This window comes from Melanerpes formicivorus, unplaced genomic scaffold, assembly GCF_026170545.1.
Source record: "Melanerpes formicivorus ecotype bairdi unplaced genomic scaffold, bMelFor1.0.p_v2 SCAF_143, whole genome shotgun sequence".
NCBI lineage: Eukaryota > Metazoa > Chordata > Aves > Piciformes > Picidae > Melanerpes > Melanerpes formicivorus.
In genome coordinates, this window is record NW_027142495.1 from 622,716 (window position 1) to 645,949 (window position 23,234).

General features: G+C 43.7%; 1 protein-coding gene across 1 annotated transcript in view; it reads left to right on the plus strand.

The window, feature by feature from the left end:
- LOC137456940 (receptor-type tyrosine-protein phosphatase mu-like) overlaps positions 1-23,234 on the plus strand; it is a 463,121-nt gene that overhangs the window by 169,450 nt on the left and 270,437 nt on the right. Inside the window, exons 5-6 of the mRNA XM_068168616.1 lie at positions 1,717-1,832; positions 19,677-19,851. Coding sequence (XP_068024717.1) covers positions 1,717-1,832; positions 19,677-19,851 — 291 coding nt within the window. The remainder of the gene's footprint in view (positions 1-1,716; positions 1,833-19,676; positions 19,852-23,234) is intronic.

The following is a 23,234-nucleotide window of genomic DNA, read 5'->3' on the forward strand; positions in this document are numbered from 1 at the left end:
CCCAAAGTCTGACTATCCTAACTGGGAAGTGTTTAAGAAAACAAAATTGCAGTAAGGGCTGTTACCACAAAGAAATTCCTTTCTTAGCTAGTATTTCAGAAGTTGTTATTCCATCTTCTCCTCCTTACATTGCCTTTCTCTAGACATTTAAGCAATGTTTTCTTGAATTCTAATAGCTGGTTATTTATAAATTCCTTAAAACTGTGATTTCTCCCAGTGATAAAGTCTTTTAAGAAAACGTCAGCAACACTTTAAATGCCTGTGAACCTCTGCTAGACAGCGTATGTTTAGTTTGCCAGTTTACTGTAGGTGCTAATATTTGATGTCTGAAAGCCATGTGCTGAGCCTGGCTTATCTGCTAGCACAGACAGTACAAAAACTTCCCCTAGCCTGTGGTAGGATTTGGATGGTTAAGGAATGCTGCCTTTTCAAGGAGGAATTCTGGATGAAATGTCTTTGTTTTTCTCTGCCATATGGTTAACTCTTTCCAGTAAAACAAAAATACACATAGTCTCTTTCCTCATTCAATGGACACAGTTCTTTTAGGAGTATCTATTTTGAGACCCCACCTGGAGTCCTTGAAACTCCACCTGCAGTGCTGGGTCCAGCTCTGGAACTCCCAAAACAGGAAGGACCTGGAACTGTTAGGAAGGGTCCCAGAGAGGCCAGAAATGTGATCAGAGGGCTGGAAGACTTCTGCCATGAAGACAGGCTGAGAGAGCTGGGGTTGTTCCACCTGGAGAAAAGAAGGCTCCAGGGAGATCTTATAGTGGCCTTCCAACATTTGAAGGGGCCTACAGGACAGCAGCAGAGTGACTTTTGACAAAGGAATGGGGTGACAGAATGAGGGATAATGGGTGCAAACTGGAAGAGACTGGATTGAGATTAGATTTTAGGAAGAAATTCATATGAGGGTGGTGAGGCTCTGGAAGAGATTGCTAAGAGAAGTGGAGCCTCCAAGCATACAAGCCAAAGGCAGGTCGGCAGGGCCCTTGAGTAACCTGGTCTAGTAGCAGGTGTCCCTGTCTGTGGCATAGGAGATGGAACTCAGCATTGGTGAGGCCACACATGAAATATTTGGTTCAGTTTTGGATCCCTCACTAGAAGCAGCACATTGAGGTGATGGAGCATCTCCAGAGAAGGGCAATGAAGCTGGTGAAGCATCTAGAGCAGAAGTCCTGTGATAAGTGACTGAGGGAACTGGAGCTGTTTAGCCCAGAAAAAGGGAGGGTTAGGGAAGACCTTCTCACTCTCTACAACTTTCAGAAAGGAGACTTTATGACATAAGGGTCATTCTCTTCTTCCAAGAAACAATCAAAAAGATGAGAAGAAATGACCTCAAGTTGCAGCAGTGGAGATTTAGGTTGGATATTAGGAAAAATGTCTTTGCTGAAGAGTGGTTAAGCCGCAGAACAGGCTGCCCAGGGAGGTGGTAGAATTGCCATCCCTGGAAATGTTAAAAATAATTGTAGATGAGGTGCTAAGGGATTGAGTGACCTGGAAGTGTTGGATTAATGGTTTGATTAGAGGACTTTGCCAAATTTAGTGATTCCATGATTCTGAGTTATGGAGTAGGGATACAGAAGAAACCAACCTAAAAATCTAACATCTAGTCAGCGATTTGAACCTTTCAAAGCAGGACTGTTTCATTTGGTGTGTTGTTCACACTCAACACTTCCTTGGTGCATAACTAAATCCTTTATCCTCTCTCAACAGCAAAAACTCCTCATTTCTTGCGTCTTCAGAGCGTGGAAGTCAATGCAGGACAGTTTGCTACTTTTCAGTGCACTGCCAACGGTGGAACAGACTCAAGCGACAGACTCTGGTTGCAGGTAATTTCTTACTTGCATAATGCGCTGAGATCTGAGGAGATGGGAGTCCATCACTCTGAATGGAATGTAGAAGACAAATGTCTTCATTTAAAGAATGGGCAGAAATAATTTCATTCCCAAAGGAATTAAAATAAAGATGCTCTTGTTGAGTTGGAAAGAAATACAGAATTATATTCAAAAAATACACAGGAAAATGCAGAACACAACAATCCTTAACAGCTAATACATATAGAGTATACATGAAAACCCCCAAAACCTTCCACCAACCAGACTAAACTGCAAGCTCCAGTGCTCTTTTAAGTCTGTCGTATGTTGCCCTACCCCATCAAGTCCCGTACACCACCCCCTTGCCTCCTTCAACTAAGAAGGCCAAAACTGCGCAGTAAAAATTATTCAGGCCTCTTGTGGTGGTTTAGGCTGGGTGCTGGCCCGGATGCCACTGCAGAACACATCTGGGAGGTCCCTACGGGTGGACTCAGCCCAGGGGGTGGTCACAGGCAGGTATTCCATTTCCCATAATGCCCTGCTCCCCTACAAAATGCCCATGCGTGGTCTTCACTTCCTCTTTCATCCCCAGCTGCAGCCTAGGTAAAATGGTGTGAGCCGCCTCCCTTGGGCCTGCCCAGGCCCAAGGCTGGGTTGGGGGGGGGGGGGGAAAGAGCCCTGGGGGGGTTTGGGTGTACCCCCAGGGGGGGATGGGATGTCCTTGGGTATGTTGTGGGATCTCTCTCTTTGTCACGGTGCTTGTGGTTCTCTGTAAAGCTTTCATTGGTGTTTGTTTTTAAATTGTTTTTCTATTTCAACTTTCCATCACTTTTACAATCCCTTTGTCTGAGTCGTTGTTTCTGCCCTGTGGTGGGGAGGGGGTTTGCCCCAACCCATTACACCTCTCAAGGCCACAATCAGGCATACTCTCTCATGTTTGCCAGACAGGGACAGAAAGCCGAAAGGAGGGCGAAAAGAGGCAAAGTTTGTCTTGCTGCCAATTTATAAAGAGCAGAATTGTGGGATTGAATAACACAACTACAAATTCCAGAGTACACCTCCTGGACTGTCTAGCCCCTGGAGGTCTACAACTTGGTGGCTTTCTTAAAGGAGGCAAAAAGCCTCAAACTGCCATGACAAAATGCTAGAGCTGTCAATTCCATCATTATGAGATTTTATAGATCCTGTGAACTCCTGTGTAGTTGGTGTTCTGTTGTAGGAAGTAATCCTAGAAGATTTTCCTCTCTTGTTTCCCAAGGAGGAATACAGGACTCTTTCAGAAGTCTATGCTGGCTAACTGCAACATGAACCATCATAATTTTCTGGGCTTGTCTTTTACTCTGTTTAGTAATTTCAGCTAAATCTGTGTTGTTTATAAGTCTGGAAAACACTTCCAGTACTTCCCATGTTCCCTCTTTTTGTACTTTAAGAGAGCCTACAGGAAAGATGGGGAGAGACTCTGTCAGGCAGTGTAGTGGTAGGATGAGGGGTAATGATTTTGAAGTAAAAGAGGGAAGATTTAGATTATATATTAGGAAGAACTTCAGTGTGAGGGTGCTGAGACACTGGAACAAGTTGCCCAGGGAAGCTGTGGATGCCCCATTCCAGGAAATATTTCAGGGCTTGGACAATGCTTTGAGCATTATAATTTAGTTGAAGATGTTCCTGCTGAGTGCAGGAGGGTCCCTTACAACCTAAACTATTCCATGATTTAATAAAATCTGTTCAAATCTGATCTTTTTTATAGAGCCAAAGAATCTCACCTATGCTCACTGAGTCAATTTTGGGTTTTTTACTTATTCAGTTACTCAGTTTCTAGATGCCAGATCTTGGCTTAAGGATTGTCTCCAGCTCCTTTCAGTAAAGTCAGTCTCAGAATCACAGAATGCCAGGTTGGAAGGGACCCCTAGAATTATCTGGTCCTGCCTTTATCCATGCATGTAAGCTCCACAACCATGCATCTTACTTCATCAGTTTTAATATTGGGGGTGTAGGTTTAACTGCTGCCATACTGCCATCATCCCAGAGTTGTCTGTTCTCTACAGCAACCAGTAGTCTGCATTTGGACAGCAATAGGGACAGATAAGCATCTAAGTCTCTGTGTTATCCATACCTGAAAAGCAACATGGTAGAATTGGTACATTGTGAGAAAGCCATGAAGATGCCTAAAACAATGTATGAAGACATCAGTCAGATGAAACTGCAGTGTATGGAGAAGAAAGGATGGAAGAAATTGATGCAGCAATTACTGGTGGGGCTTATAGAAGAAATTTTTGTAGTTTAAAGAATTTAAGGCTTTTACTGTATGAAGTGATAGAATGAGAGGAAATGCCCTGAAATTGTGCCAGGGGAGGTTTATGTTGAATATTAGGAAAAATTTCTTTGCTGAAAGAGTGGTCAGGAATTGGAACAGGCTGCCCAGGAAGGTGGTGGAGTCATCCCTGGAGGTGTTCAAGAAACATGCAGACATGAGACTTTGAGACATTGTCCATGGTGGTCTTAGGTTGACACTTGGACTTGACGATCTTAGAGACCTTTTCCAACTAAATCAATTATATGATTCAATGAGGCCCATGAGACAAAATTTCAGCAAGCATCTTGGGACTTATATATTTAGTTTTGACAAGTTAGAGAGCTGAAGAGTTATAAGAAAAACTAGCACAGAAACAAGTTAAGTAAAACCACATGAGAAGCAAAGACTCTTTTTTATCTGCATATATTTATCTCTCTCTATATAGAGGTCCTTCCTGAAAGAGACTGTTTTTATTTGGGGATATATGACTTTCTACATTTGAAAAACCCATGCAAATAGGGATTCTCAATCTCTGTGCTGGCAAAAAGCTGGTATTTCTTCAACACTCCAGCTCTTTCCAAGCAGTGCTGAGTTGCTAGAATTCTTGTCTTTCCTAAGCCATTGAGATTTTCTGAAAGAATAATTTTTCCAGTCATAAAAAGATGTTTATAATGTATGGGAAAATAAGGGGTTGCCATTTCATTATCATAACCTTCTTAGGAAGCTTTGGACTTACATATATACATATATATATATATATAATTGAAGGTAGAACTCAGTGTAGGGAAATCCTGGTTGCATCCAGCTTTTCCATGGGATAGTAGAAATCATTTTTAACTTTTTCCCCAGTGGAATTCAGGACACCTTTACATTCTTTTCAAGCCTGGAATGTGATTTCTTTATTTTGGAGATGCAATATCCATTTAGATTTTTATCTTATCATTTTGTTTGGAAGAGACCTTTGAGATCATCAGGTTTGACTGCTAACCCAGCACTCTCTGGTCACCATTAAACTGTCTGTCAGCACTGTATCTACACAGCTTTGAAACCCCTCCAGAGATGAGGACTGTACACTGCCCTGGGAAGACTGTTCTTTATTGAAAGAGTCTTTTCCTAATGTCCAACCTAAACCTCCCCTGGCACAACCTGAGACCATTGCTTCTTGTCCTATCACTTTTTCCTTGGGAGAAGAGACCAGTCTCCACTTTGCTCCAACCTCCTATCAGGGTGTTGTAGAGAGTGAGGGGGTTTCCCCTGACCCTTCCTTTCTCCAGGATGACCATCCTTAGTTCCCCCAGTTCCTCCTCAGGAGACTTGGGCTCTAGACCCTTTAACAGTTTTTTGCCTTTCCCTGGACACAACCCAGGACCTCAATGTCCTTTATGGAGTGTGAGGCCCAAAACTGAACCTGGTATTCAAGGTATGTCCTCACCAGTGCTGAATACAAGGGGAAAATCACTGCCCTGGTGCTGTTGGCCACACCATTGCTGATCTAAGCCAGGATGCTGTTGGCCTTCTTGGCCAGTTGGGCACATGCTGGCTCATCTTCAGCCAGCTCTCAACCAACACCCCACAATAATAAAAACTCAATCTTCTTACCAGCAGTATCAATTCCAGAGTATCTTTGCTGAGCTTAGTTAAATGATTCCTTGTTTATTCATGATGATGAGATATTTTTCTCTGTGGATGAAGGGTAAGAAAGTACTGACAGATTGACTTTTTGGGGTGTTTATCTTCCTGCAGAACTACTGTTTATTTTTTTTCCTGCCCAAATAACTGCAGGTCCCACTGGTAATCACTCCAAGGTTGTGTAAATTCCAGATGTGCCTTAGTGTAAGAACATTTTCAAAGTTAACAGCATCTCCTGGTTGTCTTGGATTTATTTTTCTGCTTGCTTGCCCATTTCCACAGATGTCTGCTGCTGCTTACAGTAAGACTGAGCAGACAGCTCCAAGTGTGGGATGCTGCAAACTAAGGCTCTGAGCTACAGTTCCCAACTGGATTAGCTGTATTTTTGTCTTCTGGGTCAGTATAGAGTAACAAATCCCTAGGCTTTTCTGTTCTCTATCAATCAACTTACACCATCTGGTTTCGTGGTATGATCTTGAAGAATTTTGTTGTGCCTGCTTATGGCATCCCATGACACTGTTACAGGACCATGACTGCAATATAGATATCTATAATAGCCATCAGAAAACAGGGTGTCTTCTTCATCACGCAACTAGTTAAATGCACCTTAAAGGTTCTTTTGCTCCCAGTAACAGTTGAACCAATATTCAGCTGCAAAGCATCTTCACAGAAGTCATTCAGATTTACACCAGAGCCAGAATAAAATGTAAACCTTTCTCTGGAGATATTTTTGCTGGGGCTCAGGTAAAAGAGATTCAGGGTTTAGTGGTGTTAATGGGTCATGCAACAAGTTCACCAAGAGGCCAATGGTCTCCTGTGGTCCAGTAAGAAGAATGTGGCCAGCAGGTTAAGGGAAGTTCTCCTTGCCCTTTACTCTGGCTTAGCAAGGCCACATTTGGCCTACCGTGTTCAGTTTTGGGCTCCACAGTTTAAGGGAGACAGGGAACTACTGGAGAGGGTCCATCAGAGGCTACAAAGATGCTGAGGGGACTGGAAATCTCTGTGAGGAGAAAAGGCTGAAAGACCTGGGGCTGGTTAGCCTGGAGAAGAGCAGCCTAGGGGAGGATCTTCTCAATGCTAATGAATATCTAAATATAATATCAATGTCAATATCTAAAGTGCTAGGGGTTAATCGGTGGGTCTAGACTCTTCTCAGTGGTGCCCAGTGAGAGGACAAGGGACAATGGACACAAGCTGTAATGCAGCAGGCTCCACTTAAGCCTTCTGCTCTAAACTCTTCACCAACATCCTTACCTTTCTCTGGACATGCACCAGCACCTCAAAGTCCTACTTGAAATGAGAGCCCCAAAACTGAACCCATTATTCAAGGTTTGACCTCACCATCACTGAGTACCAGGGTGACAATCGGTTTCCTGGTCCTGCTAGCCACACTTTAGCTAATCCAAGCCAGGATACTGCTAGCCTTCTTGGCCCCTGCAGGGTGAGTGGGGAAGCTAGCTAGCACAGACCTAAGAGTAAAAATTTGCTGAAGGGATGGAAATAACAACAGGGTCTCAGGATGTCTGACAGCTGCAGTGAGAAGCTGCATCAGACTTACCAACAGCAAGAGACTGATGGGTGTTCTCTGACAGAAGAGAAGAGGGTGGAATCTTTCATACCCATGGTTTCTGCATGCAGAACATGTGCTGCTTCATTTGCAGCCGAGAAACTCAGAACAGGAGCATTTTAATGACAAGTCTACTCAAATCTATGTAAACAGTTTATTACCTGTTAATAAGGGATTTGGCTTTTCCTCTGGTCTTTCCTGACAGATGTCTGTCAGGGTATGTGGGGCTTTTTTTGTGTATCTTCAGTAGTTATTTTCCAAAGGTGTGAAGAGTATGAAAGATTTTATTCCATTACATACAAACCCTGTATGCATTATTTATTATTTATTCAAAGGAAGAGATATAGTCCTGTGTCAGAGGGAGTTCTGGAAAGCAAATCATTTTCCTTCCAAATACACAATCACACATAAACGAGAGGTATCAAAAACATCCTTCTGAGAACATGGAGCCAGTGCAATGACTCCTGGCAAATCAGGAAGATCAAATATATTTATAGGCTCTACAAACTGTTTGTGTGTGTGTCTCCATGAGCTTCCTTATGTAAATCTCACAAAGTATCCCAGGAGGTAAACCGGATTCCTGGGGTTTCAGAAGAATTTTTTTGTTATGCTGCAAACTCTCCAAGGCTTTCACATGATTCTTGTTTTCATTGCTAAGTCTGGAAGCACTTGGGGTAGAAGCTGCTTCAACCAGTTTTGAGTCCTAAGCTAATGAAACAGTATTTTACCTGTTAAAACTAAATGATAGAATCATAGAATTGTTTTGGCTGGGAAAGACCTCCAAGATCATAAAGTGCAACTATTATCTAACTCTACCATGTCTGGTGCTAAACCATGTCCCTCAGCACCACATCTATATGATTTTTAAATCTTTCCAGGGATGAAGATTGATCTCCCTCCCTGGGGAGCCTATTTCAGTGTTTGAGAACCTTTTTGGTGAAAAAGTTTCTCCTACCTAAAGCTTCCTTGGTGCAACTTCAGGACATTTCCTCTTGTCCTGTTACCAATTACTTTGGAGAACAGACCAAAACTCACCTCGTTCCAACATTTCAGGGAGTTGTAGAGAGCCAGACAGTCTCCCCACAGTCTCCTTTTCTCCAGGCTAAACAATTCTATTTCCCTCAGCCACTCCCCAGAAGACTCTCTCCATCCCCTTCACCAAATTTGTACACATGTCACAAGTTAGTAACATGAACATATGTAAACAATGGGAATTGTACAAGGGGATAGGCCTGCAAAAGATGTTTTTTTGGTTATTAAAATAAACAGTTTAGGTTAGCAGTCGATGCTTTTGGGTGCTACAGGAGCGCAGGAGATCATTCTGCTGTTCATAAATAGTTCAGTCTTCCAAGACTGATCAGACCACTTTGTGCATTGATCATCATCTCGAGTCCATTGACTTCAGAAGAACTTTGATGACATCAATCAACTAATATTTTGCCAGGACTACACATGTTCTAAGGTGTGTGCATCCTGATGTGGATCCTGTGTGTCCCTCTGGATGTCCAAGTCCCTCTTTCTGCTAGAGCTTCCTGCTTGGGTTTCTTCTCACCTTGCTATTCTTCCTTCTACTGATCTTAAGGACTGTCTTCCTGTTTGATGTGAGTGTTGAGCCTTTGCTGGGCTGAGTATAACTTTCTATACTTTGTGTTGACATTGAGATCAGTTTTGCTGTTTCACTGAATTTGTTTTCATGTCAGCATGTGGGTCTTCTCTTTCCTTACCCCCTTCTCAGCTGGGAATGTCATTGGGTGCTAGAACTTAGCTCCAGATACAGGCTAAAGTTAGACAGGGCGCAAACTGAAATACAAGAAATTCCACAGGGCACAAGCTGAAATGCAAGAAATTTCACTTAAACATAAGAATAAAAAAGATAAATTACAATGTTCAAACACTGGAGCAGGTTGTTTGGAGAGGATAGGGAGTCGCCATCCTTAGAGATACCAAAATTGAGGCCGGATGAGGTCAAGAGCAGCTTGCTGTGGATGACTGCTTTGAGCTGGGGTCTGGGACTACGTGAAATCCTTTCCAAGCACAGTGACTTTGTGGTCCTGAGATATTTATACATCACTGTTCTCATCTGTTGCATTTATCAGCTTCACTGGTAAGGACATAACAAAACAGAATTTCTCCTCCTTCCCTATCTACCCCATGCATAATTCTCACTTGATGAAGAGAAGTTGTTCTGGGATTACCTTTATCATTCTAACCTTGTTGATATGCTGGTCTCAATTTGAAAGTGAAGCAAGCCAAATTGTGTTCTCTTTTCAAGAAACCTAATGTGATGTGTTTAATCTTCCAGTTATACTGAAGCATTAAATAATACATGATGATTACCAAACTGGAGGTAATGGAGCAGCTGACCTGTGCCACAGGTGGCTGATTAAACTCAGATTGCTTTTCAAGAGTTTGTTAGATATGCTGTTCCTGGACCCAGAAGACTGCCTTGATATGAAGCACAGTTCAGCAGCATCAAAATCACTTAGGGACACATATGGGTTAGGTAATTGGTGAAGTAAATTCAATCAGCTTTCAGTGCTATGCTCTTGGACTTTTGGGAGAAAGGAAGTGACCTTTACAGTGAATACTGTGCTTAAAAATCTACCACCTTACTACTGGGAGGTATCATCTTCAAATTGGAGTTTAACAGAGGTTTAGGGTTTTTTTTTAAGACCAAGGGCTGTTGAAGCTGTTTTGAGGAAAGCAGAGTCAAAGTAAAGATTAGATTAATTGAAACCCAAAGAGAAGGTGTTGGAAAGAAACAGTGTTGAGGGAGGTGTTTTGGTGATGGCAGCTGTTAGACTACATGACCAGTTCAGTAGCCAAACCCTATGAGGAGAGGCTGAGGGTGCAGGGGTTGCTTAGCCTGGAGAAGAGAAGGCTCAGGGGAGACCTTCTTGCTCTCTACAACTACCTGAAGGGAGGTTGTGGACAGGCAGGAGCTGGTCTCTTCTCCCAGGCAACCAGCACCAGAACAAGTGGACACAGTCTCAGGCTGCACTAGGGGAGGTTTAGGCTGGATGTTAGGAAGAAATTCTTCATAGAGAGAGTGATTGACCATTGGAATGGGCTGCCTGGGGAGGTGGTGGAGTTGCCATCACTGGAGGTGTTTAGAAGGAGACTGGATGGGGTGCTTGGTGCCATAATTTAGTTGATCAGATAGTGTTGGATGATAAGTTGGACTTGATGATCTCAAAGGTCTTTTCCAACCTGGTTAATTCTATTCTAGTCTAGTCTAGCCTAGTCTGTTTTTCAGTGAAGAGAAGGTAGGAGATGAGCACACTGATTTTCAACTGTCCTGTTACTTGTATAGAAAAGTGAGACAAGTGCCTGCATCTGTGTACTTTGCATTGTGTGTAGGGATGGAAATTATGCTAATAATTATAAAAATAATTGGGTTGTAAGGGACCTTTGAAGATCACCTAGTCCCTGTTGACTGTGGAGGGGGTTGACATGTTCATCTCGATTAGGCTGCTGTTGTAGTTTGGGCTGGGTGCCCTCTGCTACAGGAGTGTTTCCTGTGTCCAGAAGTCCAGCCCAGTGGGTGGACACAGGAAATTAGGTATTTCTACCATAATTCCTGCACCACTATAAAATCCACGGCGGGGTCTGGCACTTCCTCTTTCCTTCCTCTCCGCCACCCGGTAACTGGGGAAGATGTCTCCTGGTCATGGGCCTGGCTAGGCTCAAGGCCACAGGGGGATGGGCAGTCTCAGATCTGGCCAGCTGAGACTGGCCTGGCAGTGGGGGTTGGGAGAAGGAGGAGCCCTGGGGGTCTTGGGTGCACCCTCAGGTGGGGATGGGATCTTTCTGGGTCTGTTTTGGGGTCTCTCTTGTCACTGTGCTTCTAGCTTTCTGCACACACTCACTGTTTTCTATTGAAATTTCCATCACTTTTTGCAGTCTGTTTGTCTGAGTCATTATTTCTGCCCGTGGCTGGGAGGGGGTTTGCCCCAACACACTACATTTTCTCAGAGCCTTGTGCAACTTGACCTGGAATGTTTCCAGGGATGGGGCTTCTACCACCTTTCTGGGCACCCTGGGCCAGATTCTCACCACCCCAATGTGAAAAATGTCTTCCTTCTATCTAGCCTAAATCTCCCTCTTTTAGATTAAAATCATCACCCTTTGTCCTGTTGCTACAGGTCCCTCTGAAAAGGTTGTCCCCATCCTTCTGACAGGCTTCTTTTAAGTACTGGAAGTCTGCAAGTTCTCCCCAGAGCCTTCTCTTCTGCAGGGCTAACAATCCCAACTCTCTCATCCTGTTCTTACAGCAGTATTCAGCCCTCAGTTCATTTTTGTGGCCCTCTCTTGCTCTCAATAGGTCCATGCCTCTCCTGTGCCAAGGACTTCAAAGCTGGACTCAAGACTGCAGATGTAGTCTCACCAGAGCTGAGCAGAGGGGCAGAATTCCCTCCCTCCACTTGCTGACCATGCTGCTGGGGATGCAGTCCAGGAGATGGCCAGCTCTGGGTTGTGAGCACACTGCTGGCTTAAGTCCAACTTTTTACCCACAAGCACCCCAAGTCTTTTTCTGCAGGGCTGCTCTCAAGCCCTTCCTACCACAGCCTGAATTGATACTGGGGGCTCCCCCAACCCTGGTGCAGGATCTTACACTTGGCCTTACTGAACCTCATGAGATTCACATGAGCCCACTACTCCAGCTTGTCCAGGTCCCCCCTGGGGCTGACTCCAGAACACACAATAATTTTTTTGTTTGCTTTCTGTATGTTTAATTGTATTTTCCAGTAGTTGTTACTGCATAATATTTGATAACAACACTATTTGATGTGTAAATTTAGTAATATTTTATGATATCACCTGGCTGCATTTGGGCTTAGTCATCCTGAAGAGATGATATGATTTGAAGAAAAGGCTTAGTTACCTATCACACAAATACTGAAAGCCGAAATCTTCCTTGAAAGGTGAAATAACAACATTTTGCTTGAATGCCCGTCAGTTACACATGCTGAGTGCAATTCCAATAATAATTCCAAACAGGACAATAATAACCTTTTATCCATCATGGCTACATTACTCAAATTAAACACACTTGTTAATGTAGAAAGATGGAATAAAAACAGGCTAATCACAGGATCCGTGGTGCTTCTAATCTAGACTGACAAACAGTTGTTTTGGTTATGAAAGCAAGTCTAGAAATCCAGAGGCAGAGCTGACTGTCTTCATTACTGGGATCCATACTCTGCAAAGCAATTTAGCTGAGGTATTAATTACTATCTGATTTGGATGTTAGACATCTTTTAAACAAAATTACTTCTGGTGCTGCTGATGTTATTTGAGATCACTCCGATGTGACTCTAATCACTGTTTTATAATTGTATATGTGTGATAACAAACCTTTCCTGTGTCCAGTTTGGGGCTTCTCATTACAAGAATGAGACCAAATTGCTGGAGCATGTTCAGAAGGGCAACAAAGCTGGTGACAGGTCTGGAGACCAGGTCTTATGAAGAGCAGCTGAGAGAACTGGGGACAGGAGTTGATCTGCTAGAGGGTAGAGAGGCTTTGCAGAGAGACCTCGACAGGCTGGACAGATGGGCAGAGTCCAACGGCATGAGATTTAACACATCCAAGTGCCGGGTTCTGCACATTGGCCACAACAACCCCATGCAGTGCTACAGGCTGGGGTCAGAGTGGCTGGAGAGCAGCCAGGCAGATAGGGACCTGGGGGTGCTGGTTGATGGTAGGATGAACATGAGCCTGCAGTGTGCCCAGGCAGCCAAGAGGGCCAATGGCATCCTGGCCTGCATTAAGAACAGTGTGGCCAGCAGGAGCAGGGAGGTCATTCTGCCCCTGTACACTGCACTGGTTAGGCCACACCTCGAGTCCTGTGTCCAGTTCTGGGTCCCTCAGTTTAGGAAGGATGTTGACTTGCTGGAACGAGTCCAGAGAAGGGCAACGAAGTTAGTGAGGGACTTGGAACACAAGCCCTATGAGGAGAGACTGAGGGAGCTGGGGCTGCTTAGCCTGGAGAGGAGGAGACTCAGGGGTGACCTTATTGCTCTCTACAACTACCTGAAGGGGGGTTGTAAACAGGCAGAGGTTGGTCTCTTCTCCCAGGCAGCCAGCACCAGAACAAGAGGACACAGTCTCAGGCTGCGCCAGGGGAAGTTCAGGCTGGAGGTCAGGAGGAAGTTTGACACAGAGAGAGTGATTGCCCATTGGAATGGGCTGCCTGGGGAGGTGGTGGAGTCGCCATCACTGGAGGTGTTCAGGAGGAGACTTGACAGGGTGCTTGGTTACATGGGTTAGTTGATTGGGTGGTGTTGGGTGATAGGTTGGACGTGATGATCTTGAAGGTCTCTTCCAACCTGGTTTATTCTATTCTATTCTATTCTATTCTATTCTATTCTATTCTATTCTATTCTATTCTATTCTATTCTACAACTGGGCTTGTTTGGAGAAGAGGAGACTGGGGGGAGACCTCATTGCTCTCTACAACTCCCTGAAAGGAGGTTGCAGTGAGGTGGTGGTCAATCTGTTCTCCCTAGTATCAAATGATAGAAGGAGAGGAAATGGTCTCAAGTTACTCCATGAGAGATTTAGGTTGGATATTAGGAAATTCTTGTTCATTGAAAGAGTGGTCAGGAATTGGAATAGATAGCCCAGGGAATTGGTGGAATCACTGTTCTGGAAGGAGTTCAAGAAATGTGTTGACATGTCACTTAGGGACATAGTTTCATGGCCATGGTGGTCTTAAGCTGGACTCAATCTTTGAGGTCTTTTCCAACTGAAACATTTCTATAATTCCATATGAAAAGCTGCTTCACCTACCTGTTAGGCAAAAGTAGTTGAAAGAAGCCTTGAGAGTGATTGATGCAGTGGTAGTGCTGGATCTGTTATCATTCCAGAACTCCATTCTCTTGGATTTACTTCTGTGGTTGTACTAAAAGTATTTCTGAAAGGTTTAATATATATCTTATTGCTGCTAAATTGCCACTCATTGAGAAGACTTGGAGGGTAGTTCATTGCCTAAAATAGACTCTAAGTTTAATTTAAACAAGCATCAACCTATTTCTTTTCAGTCTAGCTTTCCTAAAAAGGAAAAATAATGTGCTTTTTAAAGTGCTTAAAGCTGTCTCTGTGTTCATTTAATATGCTGGTGCTAGGAATATGGATTTTTCACACCGAGTATATCTCGAGGTTAAATTAAGACTATTCTTTTTATATCCCTATACATTAAATAAGATGTTGGCTAATAGAAAATTTATTCTTACAATTGACTTACCAGCTATCTATTTTCATTAGCTGCATTAAATAGCTTTTTACAATATGTGTATTTATGTTGTTCCAGAAGCTTTCCCTGAACACTTGAAAACACGAGGGTTGCTCAGCAGCCAGTGGAATCTGTTATTTGCATTTTTTGATCTCAGCATCTTTCAGGCTTTGTTTTATGATTGGAATTCTTCTGCTCTAGGAAAGATGGATAGCTCTGCCCTGGTAACATGGCCATTGTAGTCCAAGCGGGTCTGACGTGTCCAAGCAGTGTCCCTGGCTGTGATGTGTTAATGTCTGGAATTGATCATCTTAAAGACCTCTTCCAGCCAAAACAATTCTGTAATTTTAGGATTCTCTAGCACTAAATGACTGTAGCAGATTCCCTTTTTCAAGGGGTTATGTGTCCTGTTTGCACAGTTGCAGAATCACACTATCACAGAATGGTGGACATTGGAAGGGACCTCTGAAAATCGTCTAGTCCAAACCCGTGCTAAAGCAGGGTCACCCACAGTAGGTTGCACAGGATCACAAAGTCCAGGTGGATTTGGAATCTCTCCAGAGAAGGAGACTCCACCACCTCTCTGGGGAGCCTGCTGCATCATTCTCATAGGAAAACAGTTTCTCCTCATGTTCAGGTAGAACTTCCTGTGTTACATTTTGTGTCCATTGCCCATTGTGCAGTCACTGGGAACTGATGCTGAGGGGACTGGAACCTCTGTGATGAGTACAGACTGAAAGACCAGGGACTATTTAGCCTGGGGAAGAACAGACTGAGAGGAGGGTTTTTTGATGCTGATTAATAACTAACAGTTGGGGGTCAAGATGATGGGGACAGACTCTTTTCAGTGGTGCCAGTGACAGGACTAGAGGTTATGAGCACAAACTGAACACAGACTAGACCCAGTAATTACCTCAGGGAACCACCACTAGCTACAGGCCTGGTATTTGAGCAGTTCCCTTTGTTGACTTCTGGCAGCTTATATGACAGCCCATATTGGATTGTTCAGTATTTCTACTGGACATTGGGATGAATGGGGAGAAGCCAGTCTGGGAGAAGACCATCTTCTGTGTAGGGCCATTGACAAGTGTCCTTGAGTCATATCTTTTCATGGTCTTCTCTCTTCGTGGACTGCAAGTTAAGGAAGAAATTCTACTGCTTTGTGGCATCGCCTAAGAATCCCTTCATCTCCTCTCCTTAACAGCCTCCTGTCACCTTTCATAGAATCATCACAGAATCATAGAATCAATAAGACTGGTAGACACCTCAAAGATCATCAAGTCCAACCTGTCACCACAGACCTCGTGACTACTAAACCATGGCACCAAGTGCCACATCTAGTCCCCTCTTGAACACCTCCAGGGACAGTGACTCCACCACCTCCCTGGGCAGCCCATTCCAATGGCTAACAACTCTCTCAGTGAAGAACTTTCTCCTCACCTTGAGCCTAAACTTCCCCTGGTGCAGCTTGAGACTGTGTCCTCTTGTTCTGGTGCAGCTTGAGACTGTGTCCTCTTGTTCTGGTGCTGGCTGCCTGGGAGAAGAGACCAACACCCTCCGGGCTACAACCTCCTTTCAGGTAGTTCTAGACAGCAATAAGGTATCCCCTGAGCCTCCTCTTCTCCAGGCTTAACAACCCCAGCTCCTTCAGCCTCTTCTCATAGGACTTGTGCCCTCTCCCCAGCCTCTTTGCCCTACTCTGGACGTGTTCAAGAGTCTCAATGTCCTTCTTAAATTGAGGGGCCCAAAATTGGACACAGCACTCAAGGTGGCTTTGTTGGCTCAAAACAAAAAGAAATAGTTCTAAAAATATTTACATGGTTCTTCTAGTTGTTTCCTAATGGTAAAATTCAGGATAGAGGTGTCCTGCATGGAAAGGTGGATGTATCCTGCAGTCTGGAGTGCAGACAGGCTTCTTCACACTCTAAATGAGCTGAGCTAGTTTAGGCACTGAAATTAATCAGCCTGTGGCAGCATGTTGTTCCCTAGAGAGGAACTTACCCTAGTTCTTAGCAAGATAAAACAGCCTGTGCAAAGTTTCCTCATGTTGTGACAAGGAAAAAGGAAAAACTACCATGGGTGGATGGAATGTAAGCCTGAGGTTAGGCCATGAGCAGTCCTGAAAGAGTCTGAAAGCTGCAGAAACACACTATAAAACCAGGTGAGTTGTAACTGGTCAGCAGCTCTGGCAATCAGGCTTGGTCAGTTATGGTCTTAGGTAAAAAATAATGTTGCTTTTAAGAAATCTGCATTCTCCAAAATCATTGCTACCCTGACATCCTGGTCTGAGATAGAGCAGAAGTAATTCTGTTCAGGGATTTGACTTCTCTGCTCAATGTCAGCACATTCTGAAGTTCAGGGCAGGTTTGCACAGCCAATGGCTGCTCCTAGCAGTGAGAAGGCTGATAGGGAGAGTTACTGCCAAGGGCTAGGCTGCAGAAAGGCTCTGGTTTAGACAAACTTCCATGCAGACCAAGGGCACTGCCACATCTTGTGCCCCACCCCGGGGCTGCATGAAATCAGAGGTGGCTCCTGCAGGGAGGAGCAGCCAGGATGACCCTCAAGTGACCAACAGGGACTTCCACTCCATAGGCATTACCTTCAGGATCAAGCTGAAGGGTCACCAGGGTCAAGCCTCTTCTTCAATGGCCAGTGGCCCAGGAGGACTCCATCAGTTCTACCTTTGATCCTGATCTGTGTGTTCCTGAATCCAATTCCAGAATCCAGCTCCTGAATCTGGTTCCCATCGGCTCCTGAGTACAGCCTGGGACTTCCCTAATGCCTGCCCCCAGCATCAGTGGTGGCAGTGGTGATGCTAGGAGTTAGGCTGGTTACTGTTTTGTATCTCTCTGTCTCTATTTCACCAAATTGTTCTTATTTCAATCCCAGCTGGTTTACTTTCTTCCCTGCCCCATCAGTCTCTCTCCCTTCTTCCCTTTGAGAAGGCAAAGAAGTTCATAGAGAGCCTCTGGTACTTGTTTGCTCACCAGCCCAGCCCTAGCCCTTGACACCAGTTCCTGTTTCCTGCTTTTTGCAACCATTCCTGCTTGAAGGATCCTAGAGTGACAAAACCATCAAAAACAGGAGTTCTGAAACAGCAGTTGGAAATATTTATTTCCAATTTTTGTTCTTGGTAACTGCTGTCAGAGAAGCCAGTTTAGCAGCAGCAGCTCAGAATTGTAAGGATTTTAAGGAGCTGGCAATTACCTGAAGTAATTCTCAAGTGATAATTTAAGAGTAATTTTTTTAGACATGATAGTAGAATGTTCTTTGGAGATCTTAAAAGGATTTTTTTTTTGTCTTTTAAATAAGATTTACCTCACCCATGTTTATTTCCAAAGAGGAAGTAGCTGTGTTACTGTGCATGAGAATGAGTATTAGTGTTAATGATGCTGGGTTTTGGGCATTAATAGTATGATTAACTTGCCCTTGGTTTTGTGATTTATGGATTAGTTTAATATCCTGTGGCTGGTATTGGAAACTCTCTGCTTATAACTGGTATTTTAAGAGCACTTTCAAAACAGTGGCATCTTAAGGACATAAAATGAGGTCACTAATTCTCAGATGAGTCTTACATTGTGCTGGACAAGCCACAAACTCAAGGGCAGAAAAACAGACAGCACCATTTGTGTTGATGGTTTATAGAAGCTCAGCAGTGCACAATCCTTGCCCTGATTGCAAGTCCTGAAGTCAGAAAAACCTACTAAAATAACCAGTGCCAGGAAAATCTCCTAAAAATAAGTATTATCTGACCAGCAAGAACAGGGAGGTGAGCCTCCCCCTGTACTGAGCCCTGGTGAGGTCACACCTTAAGTGTTGTGTTCAGTTTTGGATCCCTCACTGTAGGAAGGACATTGATGTGCTGGAGTGTGTCCAGAAAAGCGCACTGAGGCTCATAAGGGCCTGGAACACATGGCCTACGAGGAGTGTGTGAAGGAGTTGGGGTTGTTCAGTCTGGAGGAGGCTGAGGGGAGACCTCATTGCTCTCTACAACTACCTGAAGGAAGGTTGGAGAGAGGAGGTGGCAGCCTCTTCTCCCTGATGACAAGCAACAGGACCAGAGAAAATGGTTTCAAGCTGCACTAGGGGAGGTTTAGGCTGGATATTATGAAATATTTCTTCACAGGAAGGTGTATAAAACATTGGAATGGTCTGCCCAGAGCAGTGGTGGAGTCACCATCCCTAAGGGTGTTCAAGCAGAGTGTGGCCATGGTGCTTATTGACCCTTTAGTGCTGCGTCAAAGGTTGGACTGGATGGTCTTCAAGGTCCCTTCCAACCAGACATACTCCATGATTCTGTGATTCTAGCTATGCCTTTCTGAAAAGGTAATCTTCTGGGAGGTTCTGGTTGGGGTTCTCCAGTTTCTCTTTATGTTTTAATAATGGTTGTAGCCTTCAGTTTGAAATATGTTTCTGTGAAAAGTGTGTCTTTCTTGGCAGATGTGGAGACAAAGAGAAAGTGGAGACAGAGTATTCTGGGCTTCGTGGTCCCTTAAAAGAACTATCTGTAAATTAGAGAGAAGGAGGCTGAGGGGAGAGCTCATTTTGTGAAGCTACCTGAAAGGAGGTTGGAGCCAGGTGGGGGTTAGTCTCTTTAGTAAAAACTGATAGGATGAGAGGAAATGGCCTCAAGTTGCACCAGGGGAGGTTTAGTTTGGACATTATAAGACACTTCTTCACTGAAAAGGTTCTCAAACACTGGAACCGGCTCTCCAGTGTGGTGGCTGAATCCTCATCCCTGAAGGTGTTTATAAGATGCAGAGATGTGATGCTGAGGGACATGGTTTAGCACCAGACTTGGTAGAGTTAGGCAAATGCTACACTTGCATAAAGCAAGCCAATTAAGTAAATCCTACATTGCTCTTAAATCTTTCTATTAGTTAATCTATAAAGGGTTGAAAGCAGCCTGGTGATGAGTGGCTGAACTCTCAGTGAAGTCTCAGTGAAATCTCACACAGCATAGGCGCCTGTAAAGTCACACAATGAATTCTGTTTCTACCTTCCCTCTTGAGGAAGTCCAGAGAAACAGAATTGGTTGTCAGCATGGGTTTTGTTTCGGGTTTTTTTTGTTTGTTTGGGATCTTTTCTTTTTTTTTAGTATGACTAACAATATTTTATTTTTTTCCTTCTCCTAGGGCATTTATGTAAGGGATGCACCTTTGAAGGACATCAAAGTGCCCAACTTCCGTCGGTTTATAGCTTATTTTAGTGTGGTAAATGCCACGAAGAGGGACGCTGGCAACTATCGCTGCATGATTCGGACAGAAGGAGGAGTTGGTGTCTCCAACTATGCAGAGCTGATAGTCAAAGGTATTTCCAACAGAAAAAAAGCAATATTTGCATGCTCAGTGTATGGACCTGCAGTTGCTAATTCAGTAAGACTGTCACCCACAGCCTGTTTAAGTCAATAAGAGGTTCAATAAATAGACTTTCTTTGTGTAAATCTTAACGGCCTGTCCAGCTGTAACAAGGGATTGAGAGAAGCAGCCAGGGCTAATTAACTAGTTATTTGCTGATTGCTGTTTTCTATATTTCCTCCAATTGCAGTCTTTAGAATTAGATCATAGAATCAAAGAATGGTTTAGGTTGGAAGGGACCTTAAAAATTACCTAGTTCTAACCCACCTGCCATGGGCAGGGACACCTTCCACTAGACCAGGTTGCTCAAGGCAACCAACCTGGCCTTGAACACCACCAAGGAGGGGTTATGCATGACCTCCTTGGGCAACCTGTTCCAGTGTCTCACCACCCTCACTATACTGAATTTCTTCCTAATATCCAGTCTAAATCTCCCCTTCTCAAACTTCAATCCATTCTCTCTTATACTGTTGCAACAAGCCCTTGTCAGGGCTGCAAATGGATGAAGTAGTTCTGCATCCTCTCTCTCTCTCTCTCTGAATTTGAATATGACCAGTGATGAAAAGTTGAGGCAGCAGTGATTGCTACAGGTGTTTTAAAGATTTTCTGGTGGGGTTTTGTTTCTTTGTTTGTTTGTTCAAGGTATGAGCTTAATGCTGGCAATTTACCTTCATTGTGGGGATTCTGTTCTAAAAATACATATTTACTGCAAAATATGTAAATGTAAGGAAAAGCTTCTTTACTGTTAGGGTGCTGGAGCCCTGGGTCAAGCTGCCCAAAGAGGTTGTGTATTCTCCTTCTCTGGAGAGGTTTCATACCCACTTGGACATTGTCATCCTGGACAACCTGCTGTGGGTGACCCTGCTTTAGCAGGGGGATTGCACTAGATGTCCAAGGAGGTTGCAGCTAACTAGGAGGAGGTTGCAGCTAACCATCATATGAATATAAGACTGAACAAATATCTATATGAAAATTCAGATCATAAAATGGTGGGGGTTGGAAGGAAACTCTTTGGATCATCTAGTTCAACCCTCTTGTTGAAGCAGGGTCACCTAGAGCAGGTTGGATGAACAGATGAGGAAAGAAATAGGGTGGATGAGATAAGGCATGGTGGAAAAAGATGAGGTTATTTCAGTCCAAGCACTAAAAGGAAATAAAAGATATCCCAAAATGGAGACTTAGCGAATTCAGAAAAGAAAATGTAGACTATGAGCCCCAAAGGGAGTGATGAAGCATCCTTCAGACCTAACACCAGTGAAAATGAGCAAGAACAGTGTGTGCTTGAAGCAGTCTTGCAGCATCGGTGACAGAAGGTAAAGGAACCTGAAGATTTTATGGGGTTTTGGTTTGGTTTTGGTTTTTCCTTCCTTTTCAATGTCTTTAATTCAGGGTGTTTAAATTTATTAGTGCTCCTTTGGCTGTGTGGTAGATGAAATTACAAAGTGTATCATTAAAGAATTTGTGCTTACCCAGGTTGTTCTTTGCACTGGGCACTGGGAACAAGTGGATAGCCTTAGGGTGTAATCCCATTAACTACTTGTAGAGTGGCAAAGTAATTATGGTAATCCCCATTGCCTCTACTGGAGCTTTTACAAGACCACCTGCAGGTCATTCCTTCTGACCTAAAAAAGCTCTTATTTTAAACATTGTGCTGTAAAACCTGAAATGTCTATGCTGAAATAGCAGCATTAGTAGCTAATTAGTAAATAGCCTTTCTTCTTGATGGCTTATAATTAAGAAATTGCACTTTTTTTTTCCAGCAGCTTCTCCGCAGCACTGGTTAGCAAACATCGAAGACAGGGGGTGCCTTTCAATGCAGATATATATATAGATATATATAGATGGCTTTTTTATCTGTTATCATCAGTAAATCAAGAAAAAAAAATGCATTTACCCCTATTGCTTGTAATGCCTTAGTACACTTGGGAATTACTGATGGCTTAACAACTGCGTGTAGAAACAGTTGCATAATTATTCCCTGCTCTTTGTTGTGAACAATGAATCTAATTCTCTTCTCATTTACTCTTGTGTAAGTAAGCTGACTTAAGAAGAATTTCCCTGGAATTACATTGTAGGGATGACACTAAGCACTGGTTAGGCCACACCTTGAGTACTATGTCCAGTTCAGCTCATTTAGAGTGTGAAGAAGCCTGTCTGCACTCCAGACTGCAGGATACATCCACCTTTCCATGCAGGACACCTCTATCCTGAATTTTACCATTAGGAAACAACTAGAAGAACCATGTAAATATTTTTAGGACTATTTCTTTTTGTTTCTAGCCAACAAAGCCACCTTGAGTACTGTGTCCAAGTTTGGGCCCCTCAATTTAAGAAGGACAGTGAGACTCTTGAACATGTCCCGAGTAGGGCAATGAGGCTGGGGAGAGGGCTCAAACACAAGCCCTATGAGGAGAGGCTGAGGGAGCAGGGGTTGTTAAGCCTGGAGAAGAGGAGGCTCAGGGGATACCTCATTGCTGTCTAGAACTACCTGAAAGGAGGTTGTAGCCAGGTGAGGGTTGGTCTCTTCTCCCAGGCAGCCAGCACCAGAACAAGAGGACACAGTCTCAAGCTGCACCAGGGGAAGTTTAGGCTCAAGGTGAGGAGAAAGTTCTTCACTGAGAGAGTTGTTAGCCATTGGAATGGGCTGCCCAGGGAGGTGGTGAAGTCACTGTCCCTGGAGGTGTTCAAGAGGGGACTGGATGTGGCACTTGGTGCCATGGTTTAATCATGGTCTGTAGTGACAGGTTGGACTTGATGATCTTTGAGGTATCTTCCAACCTTGGTGATTCTGTGATTCTGTGACAGGAGAGTAAAAGTTTGGAAGTTAGAGGCAATCAGATCTTCACACTTGATGTGCTCTTTCATTCTGGTTACTGGAGTTGTAACTCTCAATTGCAATCAAAGTAAATCCTGTGTTATAGATGGGATTTATTCAAAGTAGTTATGATTCTGTGGTTGTTTTTTCATTTGTTCATGGTTTTGTTTGTTTTATTTTATTTTAAGTTTTTTTATTGATTTTGTGGGGTTTTTTGTTTGTTTGCTTGGGTTTTTCTTAGTTCTTCAGCTTGGAGAAAAGAAGATTCCAGGGAGACCTTCTAACCTTTCAGTACTTAAAGGAGCCTATAAGAAAGATGGAGACAATTTTTTTATCAGGCCCTGTTGTGACAGGACAAGGAGCAGTGGTTTTAAACTAAAAGAGGGAGATTTAGACTAAAGAGTTTTTGTTTTTTTACACTGAGAGTTGAGACACTAGCCAAGGTTGCCCAGAGAGGTAATAGAATCCCCTCCCTGTAACCATTCCAGGTCAGGCAGTCTGGGGTTCTGAACAACCTGATC